The sequence below is a fragment of the Heliconius melpomene genome, chromosome 12 (assembly GCF_056956725.1).
Source record: "Heliconius melpomene rosina isolate 202511_hmr_F chromosome 12, ASM5695672v1, whole genome shotgun sequence".
Taxonomy (NCBI): domain Eukaryota; kingdom Metazoa; phylum Arthropoda; class Insecta; order Lepidoptera; family Nymphalidae; genus Heliconius; species Heliconius melpomene.
The window spans coordinates 9,302,779-9,322,295 of NC_140400.1; the positions used below are offsets into that span (position 1 = coordinate 9,302,779).

The following is a 19,517-nucleotide window of genomic DNA, read 5'->3' on the forward strand; positions in this document are numbered from 1 at the left end:
AAGTAAGTAAACACTGTAGGTACAAAATTTAATTTATACATTTTTATAGGGCATATTCATATTTAATAGCTTCACGCTGTCCTGCGCATATAGCGGGGTAGGCAGAAGGAACCTAATGTTTAGACTTAACTTCGTTTCCCACTTTTAGGCCTTTTTTTGGATATATTATATCAACTATTTTTCTCCACTGTAAGGTAAATAAATAAAAAAATATTGAAATAAAACTAATAAATTTATAAAATAATTTCATTTATTCATTTATATTTTATACATCATACATATTTACATAAACGGTATATTTATTATCATTACAGAGTATTTACTTGCACCTATGATATAAACACTTACAATATAAAACCTATTTAAGGTAAGGCACCTTCAAGGAAGCTTTCTAAGTCTACCTCTGAATGGTCGAAAAAAAGTGCGAAAGCCTAAACAATAAATAAACAAAGTATATCAAATGTCAATATACAAAGCTAAAACTAAATTTATTTACACGTAATTTATTTATTAATTTCCATTATTATTATTAAAAAAAAAACAAATATTTAAAAAGATACATCAAGTTTAAAAAGATACACTTAAAACAGTGATTTAGATAAAATTCGACCATAAGTAAAATCCATTGGAGTTTTTTTAATAGATAATAATTAAAAAATCAGATACGAAAGACTAGTTTTATCCCGCCATTGAATTTTACTTTCAGATATCGACTTTCAATAATGGGTAACTTATAGCGCTATATTTACAAGTTTACATTTACAAAGTTATAAAAATATGATCGATTTGTATTCTTTATTGTAACGATTTAATTTTTTACTTTTGCATTTCAGCCTCATGTCAATGTTGCTAGCTTTTTAGATTTTGATATACATAAATGGATTGCTTGTACAATATTTACTTACTGACATACGAGTTAAAATATTTAAAATGTTATATATTTCAATTATTACATGTATCATATTTAAATCTTAGTCATTAGTCAAAAATTAGCGACTACACTTCAAATAAACATTCAATTTAATTTTTAAAAACGTCAATAATAATTAAAATTGACAAGTGAAAGGTATTCTATGGACGTGACCCATTTTGACATTGACAGTGACAGCACATATCTAATGTTTATAAAGATATTACCATTCAACTTGTACAATAAACAAATAGTTAAATGAATTTAATACTATACTAATAACTCCGAGTAGGTATAATATAAGCAATTACATCATAATTTTTGATTTAACTATGGTAGTTAGTAATTTATTTTATAGTCGTACATACATTTTGTAGATATTTTTTTAAATGTATTTAAATTAAATATTTAAATGATATTGTCATATTGGTTTAACACCTAAACAGCTATACTATTTGTATGACGCATTAGAAGAAATTTATTAAATATCGATTTTAATGGTTCAAAATGCAATTATTTTTTGTAACGTATTCACAACCAATATCAATTAAATTAAAATTATTTCTTGTTTTGGGTAATTAGTTTAACAATATTAAATAAATTGTTTCTTATGTGTCGATTTTAAATGCAACACTAAGTATATTGTTATATCGATAATAATCCTTAATCACGTTATATATTTTTCGTATATCGTCATATCTTATATTATGGATTGATTTTGTACAAAAAAATCGTATTTCCATGACTTAAAAGGATACGATTTCAACAGTACGAATAAATACAAAATATTGTCACATTTAATATCTTAATATGACATTTTGTTATTATCTGTATTAAATATTTATTTATTTATATATGAACGAAGAATGATATTTGATGCAAAATTACTAAAAAGAATCCATAAACAAAAATGTCACACAATGTAAACCTTGGTAACTAACGTTACTCGATTATGTAAATGTATTGATTGAAAAAAATCGATTACAAAATAAAGGAACACAAAGCTTATATAATATAATATATAATAATAAAATAATAACAGTTAAATATACACTGTGGTAATTTGGTATGAGCGCGCTGTACCGTGAAATGACGCTACTGAGATCAATATTAGATTCAATATGAAATAAACATACATTTCTTGGCCGTTCAAATTGTTTATTTACTTTTTCATTGTTCACGCTGTTTCCCGCAGAGCCTAGTACTGAGATACTTTTTTAGCTTTGTATCCCGTACACTCCGCGCTATATTTTTTTTTTGGCGATGAAATGAAAATTATTACTTTCCCCAAGTGGGAAACAAACCTACGATAGTACTGTGCTACGATAGTCTCTGTTTTTCTTTTTTTTCTTTAAGAAGGTTTTTTAAATTACCGTGTGGACCTCTAGTGTAATCTAATTTTATCGAGTAGATGGAGCGTAAAGATATTATAAAACGTCATTACCGCAAAGTGTCTACTAAAATTATAGTGCACTTAATCGATTATTATACAACACAGCTAACATTATATCTTTTAATTATTAGCAAATAACTTTATTTGTGAAAATAAAAAAAAATATTTCATTTTCACATTAATAAACTTACTAAATTTCTTTGTCATGATATACGTCCTTGATTTATTTGCTTTAAATAATGATAATGTAATAACAATATCATTACTAGTATTAGAAATGCTCGTGTGAATGGATATTTGTTCCACTTCCACGCAAAAACTACTAAACGGATTTAGTTGAAACTTTGCATCACAATAATACAGCTTATACATCAGAATAACACATCGTTTTTGTAAAAAATTAGGTATAATAAATATGACAAAAAGAGTAAGCGGGCGAAGTCACGTTTAGGTCATCAATTACCTAATAATAAATACAAACAGAGAGAACAGAAACGTATGTTACTATATATCAACCAATGATATGTCCGTTACAAGTTCGAGCCTCACAATCAAATCATAGTACAGTGCGCGACAGAGATTGCTCGCTCATTCGTCTTCTGTACTTCCTCTTCCTTAATTTAAAATGTCGTATGTATATTAAAATTATTGTATATATACTGGTTAGGTTCACAATGTATCCCACGTATAGCACGGTAGGGAGAGGGAACCTAGTGTTAAGACACTTCCGTTTATCATGCACAGGCCAAATACCTCTATCTTGTAACCAGAGCAAGTAAATGAAATTAAATTACTCTTTCGAGTGGAAATTGAACCCACTACCATCGTGTTTACAGCCAGACGTCGTACATACTGATAAACAAAATTCAACTTACATTTTCTATAAAACAAATTTAGTTTAAATTCTACACATATTATTGACATTGCACCTTGAACAGCGTAACTCAACGCCGCCAATCTATAGACATACGACATTTTTATAAAGGTTAGACCATCAAAAGGTTTCTACCGCTGTATATCACAGAGTTGCTGGTTCGGTACGAGTTGAGCTCGTTCGACTGCGACCAGACACCCGTCTGGGGTCATTAGTAAGGGAGAATTGCCGACCCATACTTTTTTCACATCTTCTGTGTAGTTTTGGGGTGGGCACATGTAACCGCCCCTGGAAATAAACATTTTTGGGTTAGTATATGTTTTTACTATTATTTACGTACCAATTATTATAAAAATGTAAAGTTTATCATGTATAGTAGTTTTTGAAAATAACAAGATAGTTGTATAGTATGTTAATTTAGAGTGATGAGCAGAAAAACTTTAATCTGAAAAATCCGAATTAAATTCGAACTTATAATTATTTTACATAGGAACGTGACATGTCCCTCCAACTCTACCATGATGTCTAATTTACTAGTTTAAATCTCTACAACAGAATTGTAAAGAATTAATTTTATATTAGAACATATATCTTTTTAAAGATATAATTAAGATTTTTAACATTTACCTTAATTTCCTATCAGCCTGAAGCAAGGCATCAGCTCGTAACAGCCGTACAGCCACAGCTACCAGCAGGAACAGTATGAGAGCCCCACACACCGGCACCGCTATGGTGGCAGCTTTGAACCATACTTCGCTGTTATATGATGCGCCACGTTCACTTGCTACACTGCCTTCTAGAAATAAAAATGACACAGAATTAGATAGAATTCTTCATTGCATTCATAAAGGAAATAAAATGAGAAAAAGAAAATGAAGAAAAATATGAGCAAATCAGATTATTTCTAACATAGAGGTGGTATGGAAAGACGATCTTATCACGAAATTAGTGATCTTAAAAAATTTGGAATATTTTTTAGAATTTTTCGGTTCTGGGTTCGATTCCTACTCGAAGAAATGAATTATTAGCGCGTCGTTGAGCAGTGAAAAATGTGGAACAGTGTCTTAACACTAGGGTCCCTCTGCCTACGTTGCTGTGTGCGGGATACAGCGTGAAATTTTAAAAAAAAAAGCAATAATAAATAACATTCAAATTAATAATACTACAAATTAAACACGCGATAGATTAAGCGGAATTAAAACAAATGGCTACGTTGTTCTCGGAAAGTGCACCAAAGCATCCTATCGTGTTGGCCGGTAGCAGGAAATCGTGTGGACCACTGTATGAGATCGAATTTATAATGGGTTTTATATGACACTTTATAGCTATAGGTTCAGTGAAAGATTTAAAGAGATTTTGGTTAGCTTTACTAAACTAGGGACAGTAGGTTCCATTTAATCTGATCTATTTCTTGTGTCAATATGTTAAGGCTTCAATATAAATTATAAGTTTCAGATAAACGCAGTGATTGTGATTTTAAATATTTCTTAGAGAACAAAAATATAGATTAAAAGCGTGGGCTAGTTACTGCTTTTTTTCCTAGTCCCATGAAAGGCTAACTCTTCACTTTCTCTACGACCACTAAACCCATAAATTATGGGTACATAAAAAAATAGTAGACAATAAAAAAATAAACGTATCGAATTACATGTCATAAATAAATATCCCATCAAAAACATAAATGTAAAAAGAAAGCCAAGTTCTGTAATAAAACGTATGCTTTCAGCGATAAAAGAAGTGAGATGTAAATGTATGCCAAGTTCAATGGTCAGTCCTGAAATTTATTTTTAACAATATAAAATATTTTATAACAACTGAAAATGCCCATTCTTCTTACAACTTGGAGACTTTATTTATGTGTAATATCTGATTTGGCTAGTTTTCATATGAATTTACATTAGAATCTTAATAGAATAGAATAGAATTTGAATACATTCATTAATATCGATGTAAATTAATTTGAAAACTAGCCAAGTCAGATATTACACATAAATGAAGTCTCCAAGTTGTAAGAAGAATGGGCATTTTCAGTTGTTATAAAATATTTTATATTGTTAAAAATAAATTTCAGGACTGACCATTGAACTTGGCATACATTTACATCTCACTTCTTTTATCGCTGAAAGCATACGTTTTATTACAGAACTTGGCTTTCTTTTTACATTTATGTTTTTGATGGGATATCATTACTTTTTGTACAGCAATTATAAGTAGGAAGGTTCATAATGTTATCAAAATCAAAATATTCTTTATTCAATTTGGCCATTACAAGTACTTTTCCTATAGGAAGCTACTGTAGCAAGAAACTCAAGAGTTGCTCTTTTTAAAACATAGTTTAGAGTAAGCGCTTCATAGGACATTTCTCTTCGCCGAATAAACCAAGTAGGACACCATTGTGATAATACACTTCTATCTTAATATTGTACAAATCTACTGCAGCCTTTATTTCGGAAGTAGCTCCGTACGTAGTTAAGCAAAGCATGTCTTCTTTAGAAGAGTAAGGATTCCCGTTTCGAGCGCTAGTGTAGATACTTAAATCATTCCAGTTACGACATACGTACTCTACTATAGTCTCGCGCAATTTATTACTTTGTTGTATATCAATACGCTCAAACAAAGAATATGCAAAAGCATGGAAGAGACAGCTCCCATCGGGAGGCATTGGAACAATTCGGTGTAAGGTTCTTGTTTCAACCACAAGCAATTCTATTGAACGATTCATTGTTCAACATGTCTTGGAAAAAATATTTATAAACAATAAGTTTATTAAGTGCTGACGTACCAATCTGAATTGATATGATCCCAAGGTTAACTTCGTTCTCTGCCGTTTTCACAAGTGTTCCTAAAACCAGTAAAATCATGAAACCCAGGCCAAAAAAACCATTAAAATATGAGCGCCTTCGTACAATAAAATGTATCTAATATAATTAGGTATTTACTTTTTTTATTATAGTCAATAATATTATGTTTTATTACTCTTAAGATGATATTTAATTATATATGAATTTAGATTATATTTATCTATGAATCTCGACTATAGTTTTTATTTTGTTGATTAAATGACAGTTGTCAGATTATAAAGTAATTAATGTATGCTGCGTTTAGAAATCTGATAAATTTATTATTATTTTTTTCTAATTTTATTATTTTGTTGGAATAACTCAACACGCAATGCCTCCAGAGTTCGATGGAAAGAGGGGAACTGAGTGTCTTAACACTAGGTTCCCTCTGTCTACCCCGCTATGTGTGGGATACATCGTGAAGCGGATTTATTTATTGGAACGAAGTTCCTTACGGCAGGCTTGGAAGGGATAGGGATTTCGCTGCGTGAACGAACTGAAAAAAATGTGATAGTAAAACCGTAAGAAAAATGCGTGGAATAAAACCGTTAAATGAGACGTGCGCAGGCGCGACAGTCGCATACACAGACGAGTAATGTATAATACCTTTCTCTTTCTCCCTCTTTCTTTTTTTAGTTGATAATTTGAATTACGATGTTTTTTTATTTTAAGTAATTTATTATTTCCTAAAATACTGAATTTTCTAAATACTTTCTTGTACTTAAATAAAAACAAATCAGCAAAATTTAAGAGAAAAATCAAGAAAACCTACATAAAGTTGAGCACGACTTTTTTTGCAATTTGTGTCGATTCTACATTAGCCGAAGGACTCGTCGTTCGTCGAACTTCGTTCCTAACTGGTGTCCCACGACACCACATTTTGGTTTTTTTTATTATTTTGTTTATGTAATTTTTAATTTTCTCTTTTTTTCTCTTATTTTTTTATTAACAATTACTTAAATTTTTACTGTTAATAATTACTTTATAATTACTTCTGTTAAGATAGCTGGTAGGCTGACAATGTTTCAAAATAAAAATCAAATCAGCTTCACTCTGTATCCCGCACACAGAAGAGTAGACAGAGAGAACCTAGTGTTAAAACACTCAGTAACTAGTAACCAGTAACCAGTCAGGTTTTACAGTCACACTTTATGCCCCTGTGCCACGACTGACCTTACAGATAGTATATTATTATTAAATTTTATATATATTTCTATCAATATAATTACTTTTTAAAAGCTTTTATTTATATTTATTTTTTAGTGTATTTTTTTCTGTTTTAGGATTCTGTACCTCGAAAGCAATAAAACAGAACCCTTATAGGACTTAGTACTTAAATATTGTAATAATAATTTGTTATAATAATTTGTTATTTGTTATCATTGTGCCGTTAGTGGTTTCGGTTAACGGTTTAATAGCGAAAAGCCTCGACCAACACCTTAAGAGGCTATCGCTTAGCTGTTGGATCAAGAACCGGATACAGAAGGCAGTATTACTTGAGACGGCACGTATTGTGCGGAGGTTCCTCTCTCTGGAGCCCTAGCCACCGATGGCTTGGACCCTTGTCCCGCCCTCGGAAGAGTGGTTTTTTTACATTTTTAAATGTATCTTTTTTATAATAATTTATATTTAAAAATGTAAAAGTTATTCACTAATTTAATAAAAGTTCGTCAGGTATTTAATATCAAATACGTTAATCGACTATGCAAATGCTCTTAGTATAATAAGTACTAAAATATTTAAATTATCTATATATATAAAAGGACTCGTCCTCACTGACTGAGATAAGACGCACGCACAGCCGTAACCGCTGATGGTAGAAACGTTAAATTTGGACAAAAGTTTACTTTCGTAATCTGGACATCCACTAAGAAGGGATTTCGAAAAATTTTAACCTTAAAGAGATGAAATAGCGGTTCAAAGTTTTTATGGAAAAAAATTTAAATCGGCACCGATTTTTATAAAATTTGAAATTTAGATTTTTAAAGGTATTTAATTGAACACGTGTTTCATCGTTTTCTAGAATTCTCCCCTCTTATTATTCCCCCCCTAGAGAGAACCTTTAGGGGTGCAAATATTCATAAATATTCATAAAATTTGAAATTCAGACTCTTAAACGTATATAATTAAACATATGTTGTATGGTTTTCTAGAATTCACCCCTTAAGGGTGCAAATAAGGGGTTGAAAGTTTATATAGAAAAATTTTTAAAACACCACCGATTATTATAAAATTTGAAATTTAGACTTAAAAATATTTCATTGAACACATGTTTTATGGGTTATTAGAATTCACCCTTTAATAGGCAAGCGAAGCTGCGCGCGTCCGCTAGTAATAAATAATAATGAAGGATGTTAATCCATTTATTATATTTTTATATTTTTACGTGAAGCCCTTGAAGTCCACATGATGACAGGCTTTCTCAGGACATAAATTAGAGTCATTTTCAGCTACAAATGGAGACATATCTTATCTTAAAATATACTTGAAAGCATCGTGTTGTTTGAGATGGATTACGTAAGTAATAGTGAAGTTAGTCTACAAAACAAATAAAATATTTACTAACGTGTGACATAAATAAAAGCAAATATATATAAATAATGCATTGCTCTTATTTTGTTGGCAGGCGCTATGCCTAAAAATCAGTTATCATTAACTTTGATTGCTATGCTTTCATTACAGGTGCTATAAGTAAATGTTCCTAATTGAATCTATTTATTGAAAAATTATAAGAAAATATTTTAAAAAATACTAGTTTCGGATTTTTCTCTTGACATACACCCAATTACTTAACCGGATGCTAAATTTCACCTTTCTAGATCATCTGGAACTTGGTTAACATTAAGGTCTATAGGTCAGTCACCCCCCTAAAAATTTACGATTTTTGGACGTCATTATCTAAATAACTGTTTGAGCTGTGTTTATGAAATTTTATGCACGTATACAGGTAGGGGGTCTAAATATTTGAGCCAAATATGACAGCTTTAGGTGGAATAGTTTTTGAGTTACGAATAGGTAAAAAGTGGCTTCAAATGGTTCGTGTAAAATAACACACGGTGCTGCTCGCCAGTTCTGAAACCCAGAAACTTGGCACGCGCTCCGCGCGTTTTAATAAACTAACATTAGGTATATAGTCGATGACAAACTTTTTCCGTGATTACTTGAAATCATTTTACAATGTTTAAATATATATTGGTTTATTGAATAAATAAAGCATTACTCTCTTATTCATGGGGTTTTTTTATTTTCTCACTATTAACATTATGATGAATAAAAAGTCCTAAATAACTGTAATTTTTTTATATAATTTATTTATTCTTTTAGTCGTTTCAATAACATTTAATGAACATTGAACTTGTGTTTGATTCTGGCTTCTGGTAAGAAGGTTAGATAAATGGCGTCGTTGAACTATTAATAAATTGTTATAAGTACAAATAAAAAAGACTTATTTTTTTAATAGTTTAGTAATAAAATAAAATGTAACTAATAAATTTAAGCTTCAATAAAATAATATTTATAAAGTAAGCTGCGATTTTTTATAGTGTTTTTAATAGACATATCTACGTGGATAGAAAATGGTAGATAAAGAATTTACGAGTACGCCTCGAGTCGATTGCTTTACAGGTCTTATCAATTGTGGCCGTAACTGTACTAACTGTTAATTAAGTTTAATTAAATCATAAAGGCTTTATGGTTGATAATTTGTACTTAGACTCGAAATATGTTGTTTTGCTTGTAAAATTACGATATATAAACCAGCGTTTGAAATAATTTAATTTAAGACATTATTATTAATTTCCATTTTAAATGAGGATTTTAGCGTACACATTTCACAAAGCGCGGTGTTTAGTTTCGTTACTCAACACGTGTCTAAAATTATTAATTAATTACTTTTTTAGGTTTTTACATACAATAAATATTTAAAACATTTCTCTCCTTAAAATGTTAAAGATTTGAACCTAAACCACTGGGCACCGTAAAGCAGTTTTAGTAGCCCCTTTTATACTACAAAGACATAACAATTAATCTAATTATAATTATAACAAGAAACCATTGTACCACGCAAATTCAAATTATAATTTTGTTATTCAGAAGAAGTACTCCAGCTGGTTGATTCACTTACAGTATAATTTGCATGAGATAAGATACCGCCGGTATATCTTTGTTCGCGGAAAGCGTTTTATAGAAATCGTTAAATAGACTATTTTATTATCTTTCGGGGAACGGCCTGATTGATTGTTGGAACGATTCTTATATTACTCTATTGAGAGTAGCTTTATGTTGTATGTAGATGCTTTAAATAGTTCTTGGAGTTTCTACGCACTAATATTTTTGTTAGTTATTTGTGTGTGTTTTACTTTGTTTTTAGATATTGGGATTTAGATGGGTGATATTTTTTTTGCGTAGACTTCAAGACGGAATAGAAAGCCTTATCTTAGTGTTCTACTTCAATTCTTTCCGTCGGTAAGTGTGTTGTCTGACACTCAGAAGTTAAAAAGAACAAGTCGTCGTCCATAATTAAGATAGGCCTAAATGCGTAATGCAAACAATGGTTGTGAAGTTTGAGTACCATTCGAAGAAGTTTTTATTAAAGCTTAAAATAAAAATATTAAAGCTTTTAAATTTGAAGACGAAATGCCTTTTAGGTGGAGAACGCAGGAATCTTATACTAAGTTGTATATACCATTTACGTATAACAATAATAAGAAAAATCAAATAGCATTTGATTAAAACTTTTAAGTTATACAAAAATAGAAGAATTTAGAAAATTCTAACTATTATTTGTATAATATTTGTCGTTTCCTTTAAAAATATAGGTACATTTGGTATCGGTAAAATGTAGGTATAATAGTAGATCTTAGCATGTACCTAAAAGAAAAGGAAACGACACCGCCAGACAGTCGACTGAGATATCAATGTCTAGATTAATCGACTGCCTACAAAAGTGACACTGACATTTATATGATATTCTATCACTATCCTTGCTGGTACAATATATCGATGAATAATAATGACGTTGTTTGGTTTATCTAAGTCACGAAATCTTCATGAAAAAAGTAGGTACTAATAAAAATACCTTCTAAGGACCAATTGTTTTGTACTTAATTCACGTACTTTCGACAAATTTCATTTTATTTACGTATATAAATAATAAACACATGAGTAATTACCTGAATCATTTGTTAAATTAAGCCTAGCTTTCGCCACCGGGCTGTCCTCGTGGTTACACAAGTCTTTAAAGCAGCACAGTAGTAGAGTGTGCTCACGGGGAGGCGGTCCACCTTGGCTCGGCGCGTTCTGGCAGTGAGACAAGGCTTCTTTTTCACTGAAAATGAAAATAATTATTTTATAATATTACTTTATAAGTTTATAATAAAAATAAAACAGTAATATTAGCAATAACTTGTGTATTGATAACGAAATTATATGTACATCTAACTGCCTGCCTATCGACTTAATTAAAAGTTTAATAAAATCAAATATAGGAAAGGCGAAAAATGTTAATGAAATTACAATAACATTTAAAAACTAGGTTCCCACTACCTAACCTGCTATTTGCGGGATACAGCGTGAAAAAAGAAAAGGTATCTGAAATAATTGGACCATAATCCTGATCGGGCTATTAATTTCATACATCAGATATTTTAAGCAATAACAATGTTTCTAAACGAATAAAGGCCAAATAGTAGTAGAACACTGATTGCATAATCTTTTAAGATATGTGGTTGTTTTGCAGTATTAAAGCAAGTAAATATTATAATATTTATATTTTATCTCACACTCGCCGGGGTTACGGAGTAGGAAGAGATAGCTTAGTAAGTCCTCCTTTTTTATTTTGCCGACTATAGTTCTAGTTCAAAGATTAGGTCAAATTTGTATCTAATTACAATATAGACAAAGACATAATAATGCCTAAGCTGTATTATAAAACATCTAGAGTATGATATCAAATAAAGCATATACCTAAAGAAAAATTGTTCTATGGATAAAAAGTGGAGGGGACTCTAATCGAATCGAATTCGATCCAAATGCGATTAGTAAGAATCGATTACAAATACAACATTCGAGTTAATAATCGAGACATTAAGCAAACGCAAGGATCAGTTTCAATACGTAACAGCTACTCGTAGAATAAGCGATGTCAATCGGTTGTGCAACCGGCGCCTCAAATGCCAACGGTGATTGCAATGTTTATCTTTCAAATGGCTTTTTATTGGCAATTACTAACTTTATTTACGATACTATAAACTTAGTTTCGAAACATTATAAAATACCAAATCACTTGTCACAGCTAATGGTTTATAGCTAGTGTGGATTTCTGCCTGGATTGTAATAGAATCTGTGCCTATAAATATGTATTGAGACCAGTCGTGGTGCAGGGGCACGAGAAACATGCGACAGTAAACGGTTCGATTCCCACTCGAAGAAATTAAATTTAATACTTTTCATTTCCTCAATTTCTTTGATTCGATTAAATAGTTAAAGTATAGCTTAAATTAGGTGTCAAATATTTACTGTAATATGTAAAATTTCATTGTTATAAAAATTATAAGAGTCAGTTTAAGTTTAATTTCAGTTCTATAAGTATGTATTTATATATATTTTTATTATTTAAATATATGTAAAAAATTCCATTACTTTTATAGTAGAGTAATAGATTATTTTAGCATTTAAGACTTTTTTAACAAGATTAATAGTTTTAGGTCGTCGTTACAATCTCGACGTGACGCGAAGTGTGCGAATTCAAACAAGCCGACGCATATAAACGAAATTGTGCTGCGAATATAAATTGTTTGGAATTTTTGAATCCTCAAATGCTTATGTTTATACGAGTATAAGCCCAGTACTGGTTTTATATTTTGATTAAGCCAATATTTGTTGAACCATCTGCATGTTTGATGGATATTAAGGATTCTAATGGAATCAAATCAAATAGATTTTTTCTTATAAAATAAATAAATAATATTTTTTATTATAAATAAAATAAATAAATAAATCAGCTTCACACTTTATCCTGCACAGCAGGATAGGCAGAGGGATTAGTGTTGACATTGTGAAATGATTTTTTTATAATGAAGCTATTTTTTTTCATCTTCAAGAAAAAAATAAAACATTGAATACCTAAGTACGTGCAACTTACGTATAGATAAGTACATAAACGTTATTTAAACCGATAACTAATTCCACCAGCAGTGTCTAAGATTATAGAAGTCGTATGCAGTTATTATCCTATAATTTATTACGTTTGAACATAATATATTGAAAATACCGATTCTATGCATTGACAGATACGTTTATAATAAATAATTATACGAATAAATTATCAAAAATGCTATAACTAAATAGTATGTATAGTGTATGTATGTTTATATTAGACAGTACAAGCGCGGGCGTTTATTGTATTCTTTCTTAACAGCTTATCTATCCACTTCATAAAACGCTCATTAAAGCTGATAGTTAACCTTGCAACACTGAGGCAGCTGGCACAATCTAAAGTCCAACTAATTTGAATAGTTACGACCTTTCTCGTGGGAACCCAACGGTAAGCGGCCATTTCAAAAATTTGATCAAATATTTTTATACCTCTACGCTATTTGGAAATCAAATAGCTGTCGTTTGATTGTGGAATGTTAATATAACATAGGTTTCGATGTTAGGCTTTTGGCTTGTGATATTACTGTTGATATTTTTTTTTCAGCTTTACGCTTTTATAACAAGATAATCAGAGATAACCTGGTGTCAAGATACTCCGGTGTCCACCACAATTCGAGACATTGCGTTATGTTTGGCGGAATTTAACACCACGATTTGTCTTGCCAGAGCAGGGATATAAACATAATAAATGACCTCAAGTGAGGATCAAATCTACAACTATGGCATTTAAAAACCCTGTTGTAATGTGGCACGTCGACCACATTTATATTAAAATACTACTATTTTGAAGTCATATTATGGCGGATTCTTTAGTTGATTTTGACTCAAACTAATTTTGCTTACAAATAATAGTTTAGTAAATAATATGTATGTACTAAATGTAACACTTAACAAAAACTTAATGTTAATGTTTATTAGAGTACATTTTATATTTTTCACTTTTTATATAATCCCTCCTCAAACATCACAATCGAGATTTTCGAAGGCAATGAGTCTCTAAGGGATATAAGTGCCTACCTTGTATATCATACTATAATAGTTATTTAATCAAAACTGTTATACTATTTTTGTTGTTATTATATATTTAAGATATAAACGAATATAAACTGAACAATAATTAAGATCATTAAAAACGAAACAGTGAAATTAACCTCAGCCTATAATCTTCGGGCTAAAAACAAATAAAACTTTTATAGGTCCACGAGTATCCGAGCTTAATTAAAAGTTTAAATTATACATTGGCTGGAACAACGAAGGAAAATAAAAACTACGATAAGATAATAAAAATATTGAGTTTAATAAGTGAGAAACAAAACAAGTAATTAAAATGGACTTGCTGTGACATGTAACAACATGTTCAAAATAAACTATCCAAGTTAATTGTATTGGAAAGACATACAAATACGACAAATAGAAATAATACAAGTAGCACAAACACCCGATAAGAGCTTGGCTTCGAACAAAACAATAGATACATCAAACTCTAGAAATGTATTATCTATTAGCGAAATGCGACTTCGACATTATCAGTAAATGGCATTCAAATGTGCATGGTACAAATGCATTAAAAGCTTTATGGCTAGGAGATAGGGAAAAGTATTAAATGTCATTTCAGGTTTATATACGGCGCATTGTTCGGGTCGCCGGCCGCTGTGCCGCTATCTAGGATCCCGACCTCTGGCTCCACCCCGTTCTACCGTCAGTGTTATCTCAACAAATGAGGACATCGCTCTACGCAATTTATTAACAGCTTGCACCCTGCTCTGACTTTGAATAATGAAAAAAAAAAATTTTTTTTGCTAAGCAGAGGGAGCATTTACACTTTTTCACGGAATTCTGAAAGCATTGCGTGTTGAATGGCGAAACTCAACGCCGCCCTTTGTCTCAACACCAGTACGAAAATATGAAAATATTTAATATTTCATTTCTTCGAGTGGAAATCGAACCAACAATCTGTTGCGTTTACAGTCACACAATTGTACATATCAAATTTAATTTCAAAAAATTATTGAGGATGAAACAAATATATAATAACCAAACATAAAAAAAAACTATAAAAATAATTAATTACTCATATTGACTTAGTATTTTAATATCCTTTAAATCGAAATCTAAATAAAGTAGACGATGCGATCGTTAACAAAGATAATGAACAACAGGAGATTGCCAAAAAGGAGCAAAAGTAATTTAAAGCAAATAAAAGCAGGCGTGCGCCCGTAGATGGAACCTGTTCCGATCGCGCCCGCTGATCTGAATAAGATAATAAACTGAACAGGTACTCTTGAAAATAAATAACGTTCAATCAAGAAGTGATTACATATTCAAATTTTAATTGTTTATTTAAAATTATTAACTCATTAAAATATATTGCGAAATACGTTGTTTTTTTTCATTACTTATTCTGCCAAAATCTTATATGGTTCAATAATACAAAAATATAGTTTTATCTTAGCTGTATAACCTTAATAAAAATAGAAAGTAAGGAAAAAACGCTAGATCACTGGTCATCAATAATACGATTACAAAGCCCGTAACTGTATAGGTTTGAAACATCGTTAACTAAGAAAAGTTATCATTCAATGTTATCATTAAAGAAAACAGTTAAAAACTTGAAAATAGAACGCCATGAGAAATAATATGTCCGTTAACTATTTTCTATCGATTTGTAATTGTTCAAGCTGTCAGCCATGATGAAAGAGCTATAAAGTAATTTCAAATAACCGAAGACAAATTGATTGTAGTTGAGTCTGATGATGCTTAGAACGCAACACATGGCTTAGAAGCCGCAGGTTTCGAGCGTGATAAGCAGAATTGATGGATGACAATGCTTGTTTGTACCATACCTAACAAAAGAATAGTTAATTAATTCTGAGATGAAAGTTAACATGAAATTGTGGAAATTTTAAATGCTGTCCATAAATAATAGCTACACCTATGTAATATACAAATATTTGTCTATAATTAATTATTATTGACTTGAACATGTTAGTGCCATTAGCTGAAATTATCTTGAAGCGTCTAGAATCACTTGATTTAGTTATTATAACAATTTTCAACGCTCGAAACGCCATATATCAAGAATTCAATTCAATTCAACAATTTTCAAGCATATAAAGTAAACATTTGTCACAGTTCCAAAAAGGTCATTTAATGACACCAATTTGGAAGTGTAATTAGCCGTGATACGATCTTAAGGAATGTCCGATGAAATTCCAAATGAGAACTTTATTTTTATTGTACAAGAATTTTACTAAGGACAAATTTTACTAAGAAAGAGTTTCTGTAAACACATACAAATATCGAAATCAAATGAATTATTGATTAATAAAATACCAGAAAATTCTTAATTGAAAATTTCGTAAGCTTTAATAAAATTAACCAAACTATTTTTTTTATGTAATAGCAATGAACATAAATTCTCTATTAGTTCACATTTACCGAGTAGATATGTAGGGCAACAGTATTAAATGAACTACTTTATATAGGTATTATCAATATATGACGGCTTGAATTTTGTGATTGGAGCTTTATAATTTCTATAATAAGAAATCCTTGTAATACATTTATACTTAAAAAAATGGTCATAAGATAACAAAAAATGCAGTTTGTATGCACTTTATACGTGGTCCAAGATTAGGTGGATGAGAATGCAAATTAAAATTGTTTTTGTTACTCACATTTCAGACAAATGATGTAAGCAACCGTGGCTCGTGTGGTGCCTTCTTGGGGGAAGTTCGCTGTAGCAGCCACCTCCTTTACGCGCCCTGCACATATATCCTGTGCTTATACAATGTGCTGTGTTGCAGTAGCATCTTACACCTTCTCCATCCCCTTCTTGTTTAGGATCTGGAAAAGAAAGAATTGTTTAAGAACTTAAGTACTAATAAGTGATAAATCTATATAGGATATAATAGTTAAAAAACGAGGTAGTGTGGTGTCACTTGAATCTCACTTTGTTTATGGGAAAATACTTTATAATGATTTAAAAAAATATATATTTTAATTAAAACAAAAAGTAACGCAAAACTACAACAAAACCTAATCTAAGAATTTATAGACATAAACAAAAGCCACTGATTTTCGAGTAATGGTATTGGAGCCATAAAATTAAATCTAGCCACAAATAAAATTTATTTATAGACCATTCAACAGGAAACTGTTATTACGAATGCAAAGCAAAATGCTGCGAGTGCAACTAGTGAGTCCAGTTAGCAACCTCGACGCTGTGGCGCCTATGACTCGTAAACTTTGATTATAGTTTACAATAACAGCTTTAATTCATACTTAAAGTACAATCGTATATAAAATATTATTGTCTTTGAAATGCAATTCGAAATTCTACTCTTGAAATTCTTGAGTATCCCTTGTCCACAGTACTTCAGCGCAGTTCAATCGAAAAATGACAATATATATATTAAAAAAATCCCTGAGTGGGATTTGAACTCGAACCCAATGCATACAATCACATACGATCACATAAATATGTTCCATAAAAGACATCCAACTTGCTATCCTTTAACAAAACATGAAACAATATCAAAATAATATATTTCATTTTAGTTTCTCAAACATATAATGAAAAAGTCGATAAACCGGTAAAAATACACAGATGGTCCGCATCGAGTATTTGTATATGAATAATGCGCGCGTCACGTACCGAGAGCCCTTACATAAATATCCACGAGCGGGCAGCCTCCGACCGCATTCAATGTAAATGCCTCGATCCAGACGATGAAACAAAACGAAATTAATTTTAGAGGGTCGCCGCTTTATTTGCTCTTGGGCCTCAGGTTCGTCTTAAGGAAACGCAATCAGACCCCCTCTGATGTCTAGTCCCATTGAAATTCCTTTCGTTCACGACATCAGCTTCATCATGTCCAATTTTGAAATGATTTGTAAGTCAGATTTGATGGGAGATCGATTAAGAGGCAATTAGTTTTCGATTTTGGCTACGTCCTGGGTAAATATTTTGATGATGAAATAAAATTAATTCTTTAATTGTTAATGAAAGCTACTAATATAAGAAGGTTTATGTAAAAACAAAGTTGTAGTTAGGCAGCATTTTACTGTGAAGTAATAGCATTAAATTTTATTGGATATATTGTTATATTATACGTTCAAATTAAGACTACATTGTTTAAAAGCTTAAAAGAAATAGAAACAAGAGTGTGTGATACTTTGTTTACCTAACACGTAAATGTATGGAAATTAAATTAAATAAATAAATTTACTAAGTTTCTATTGATTTGTACTTGTTAACATTTTATATATATTATATATAAATATTTAATTTAGATATTTAAAATCTTTTTACAATAGCTAATATTGTAAACATTCTGTGCTACAATAATTCGTTTCTCGTTTAAAACGAAAAATATGTACCTATGCTCTGATATAAGTGACAGCTCAAAATAGAAAGGTTATAAAGGAAGTTAAAATTCTGATAAATGTTAATAACATAATAATACATAAATATATAATTAAAAGCTTTTTATTATAATTTCAATCCATAGGAATATACAGGGTGGAAGAGGCCGCGCTTCTTTAATTGAAACTGCATATAGGGTAAAATATTTCAAACCCGGAGCTAAAGAAATTAATCAAGATGCCTCAACAATTTGGACGTAGGATTTTTTTTTCATTTCACGATTTTTCTCCATACCTGTATTTGGTGTGACGCACACATACACATACTACTACAAAAATACTACTAAGCGTTGCCAAACTTCTACTTTTCATTCGTCAAAACAAAACCGAACGAGAAAGAACGATGTCTCGCGTTCTTTTTCACGCAATTGCCTATTTATTATAAATCTAAATAACGTTCAAACCTCTTATTAAAATTGTTTAATAAAATCCTACTTTAAGTCAATTTATTATATCACCTTTATTATGAAATTATTTAGAAATACTGCATGGTTATTGAACCACCCACAAAATTATATTCAAAATTTTTAACACACAAAATGATACTGAACTACGATAGATAGGTACTTACATTTAACATTAGTTTTACATCGTCGTTGTCGCATTTTTCTTTTACTACCACTAATATTTACATCATAAGTAATATTAAAAACTCAACATTTGTTTGAAATGTCTTAAAAGAATGTACGTTTTGATAATAGACTCAAATACTGACACAATAGTTTCTTATTTGAGAAAAATACTCAGTAATCAAATCATCACGATCACGAAACATTCATCACGATTTTAGAAATCCGATTAATGATAAAATTAATATTAAACAACATCCAAATAATTTAAAACACTTAATAATTATTCAACGTATAAAGTTAAACAATAATGTAAATACAACAGAACTTAGCCGTTCCGCGGCTAAGT

The 19,517-nt window shown here is 30.4% G+C and overlaps 1 protein-coding gene across 1 annotated transcript in view; it reads right to left on the reverse strand.

Moving 5' to 3' along the window:
* Positions 1 to 232: 232 nt before the first annotated feature.
* LOC146533789 (BMP and activin membrane-bound inhibitor homolog) overlaps positions 233 to 19,517 on the reverse strand; it is a 67,539-nt gene continuing 48,254 nt past the window's right edge. The window contains exons 2-5 of the mRNA XM_085194923.1: positions 16,850 to 17,018; positions 11,189 to 11,343; positions 3,805 to 3,973; positions 233 to 3,465 (exon numbers count right to left, since the gene is read on the reverse strand). Of these exons, the coding sequence (XP_085051049.1) occupies positions 3,309 to 3,465; positions 3,805 to 3,973; positions 11,189 to 11,343; positions 16,850 to 17,018 (650 nt within the window). The 3' untranslated portion in view covers positions 233 to 3,308. The remainder of the gene's footprint in view (positions 3,466 to 3,804; positions 3,974 to 11,188; positions 11,344 to 16,849; positions 17,019 to 19,517) is intronic.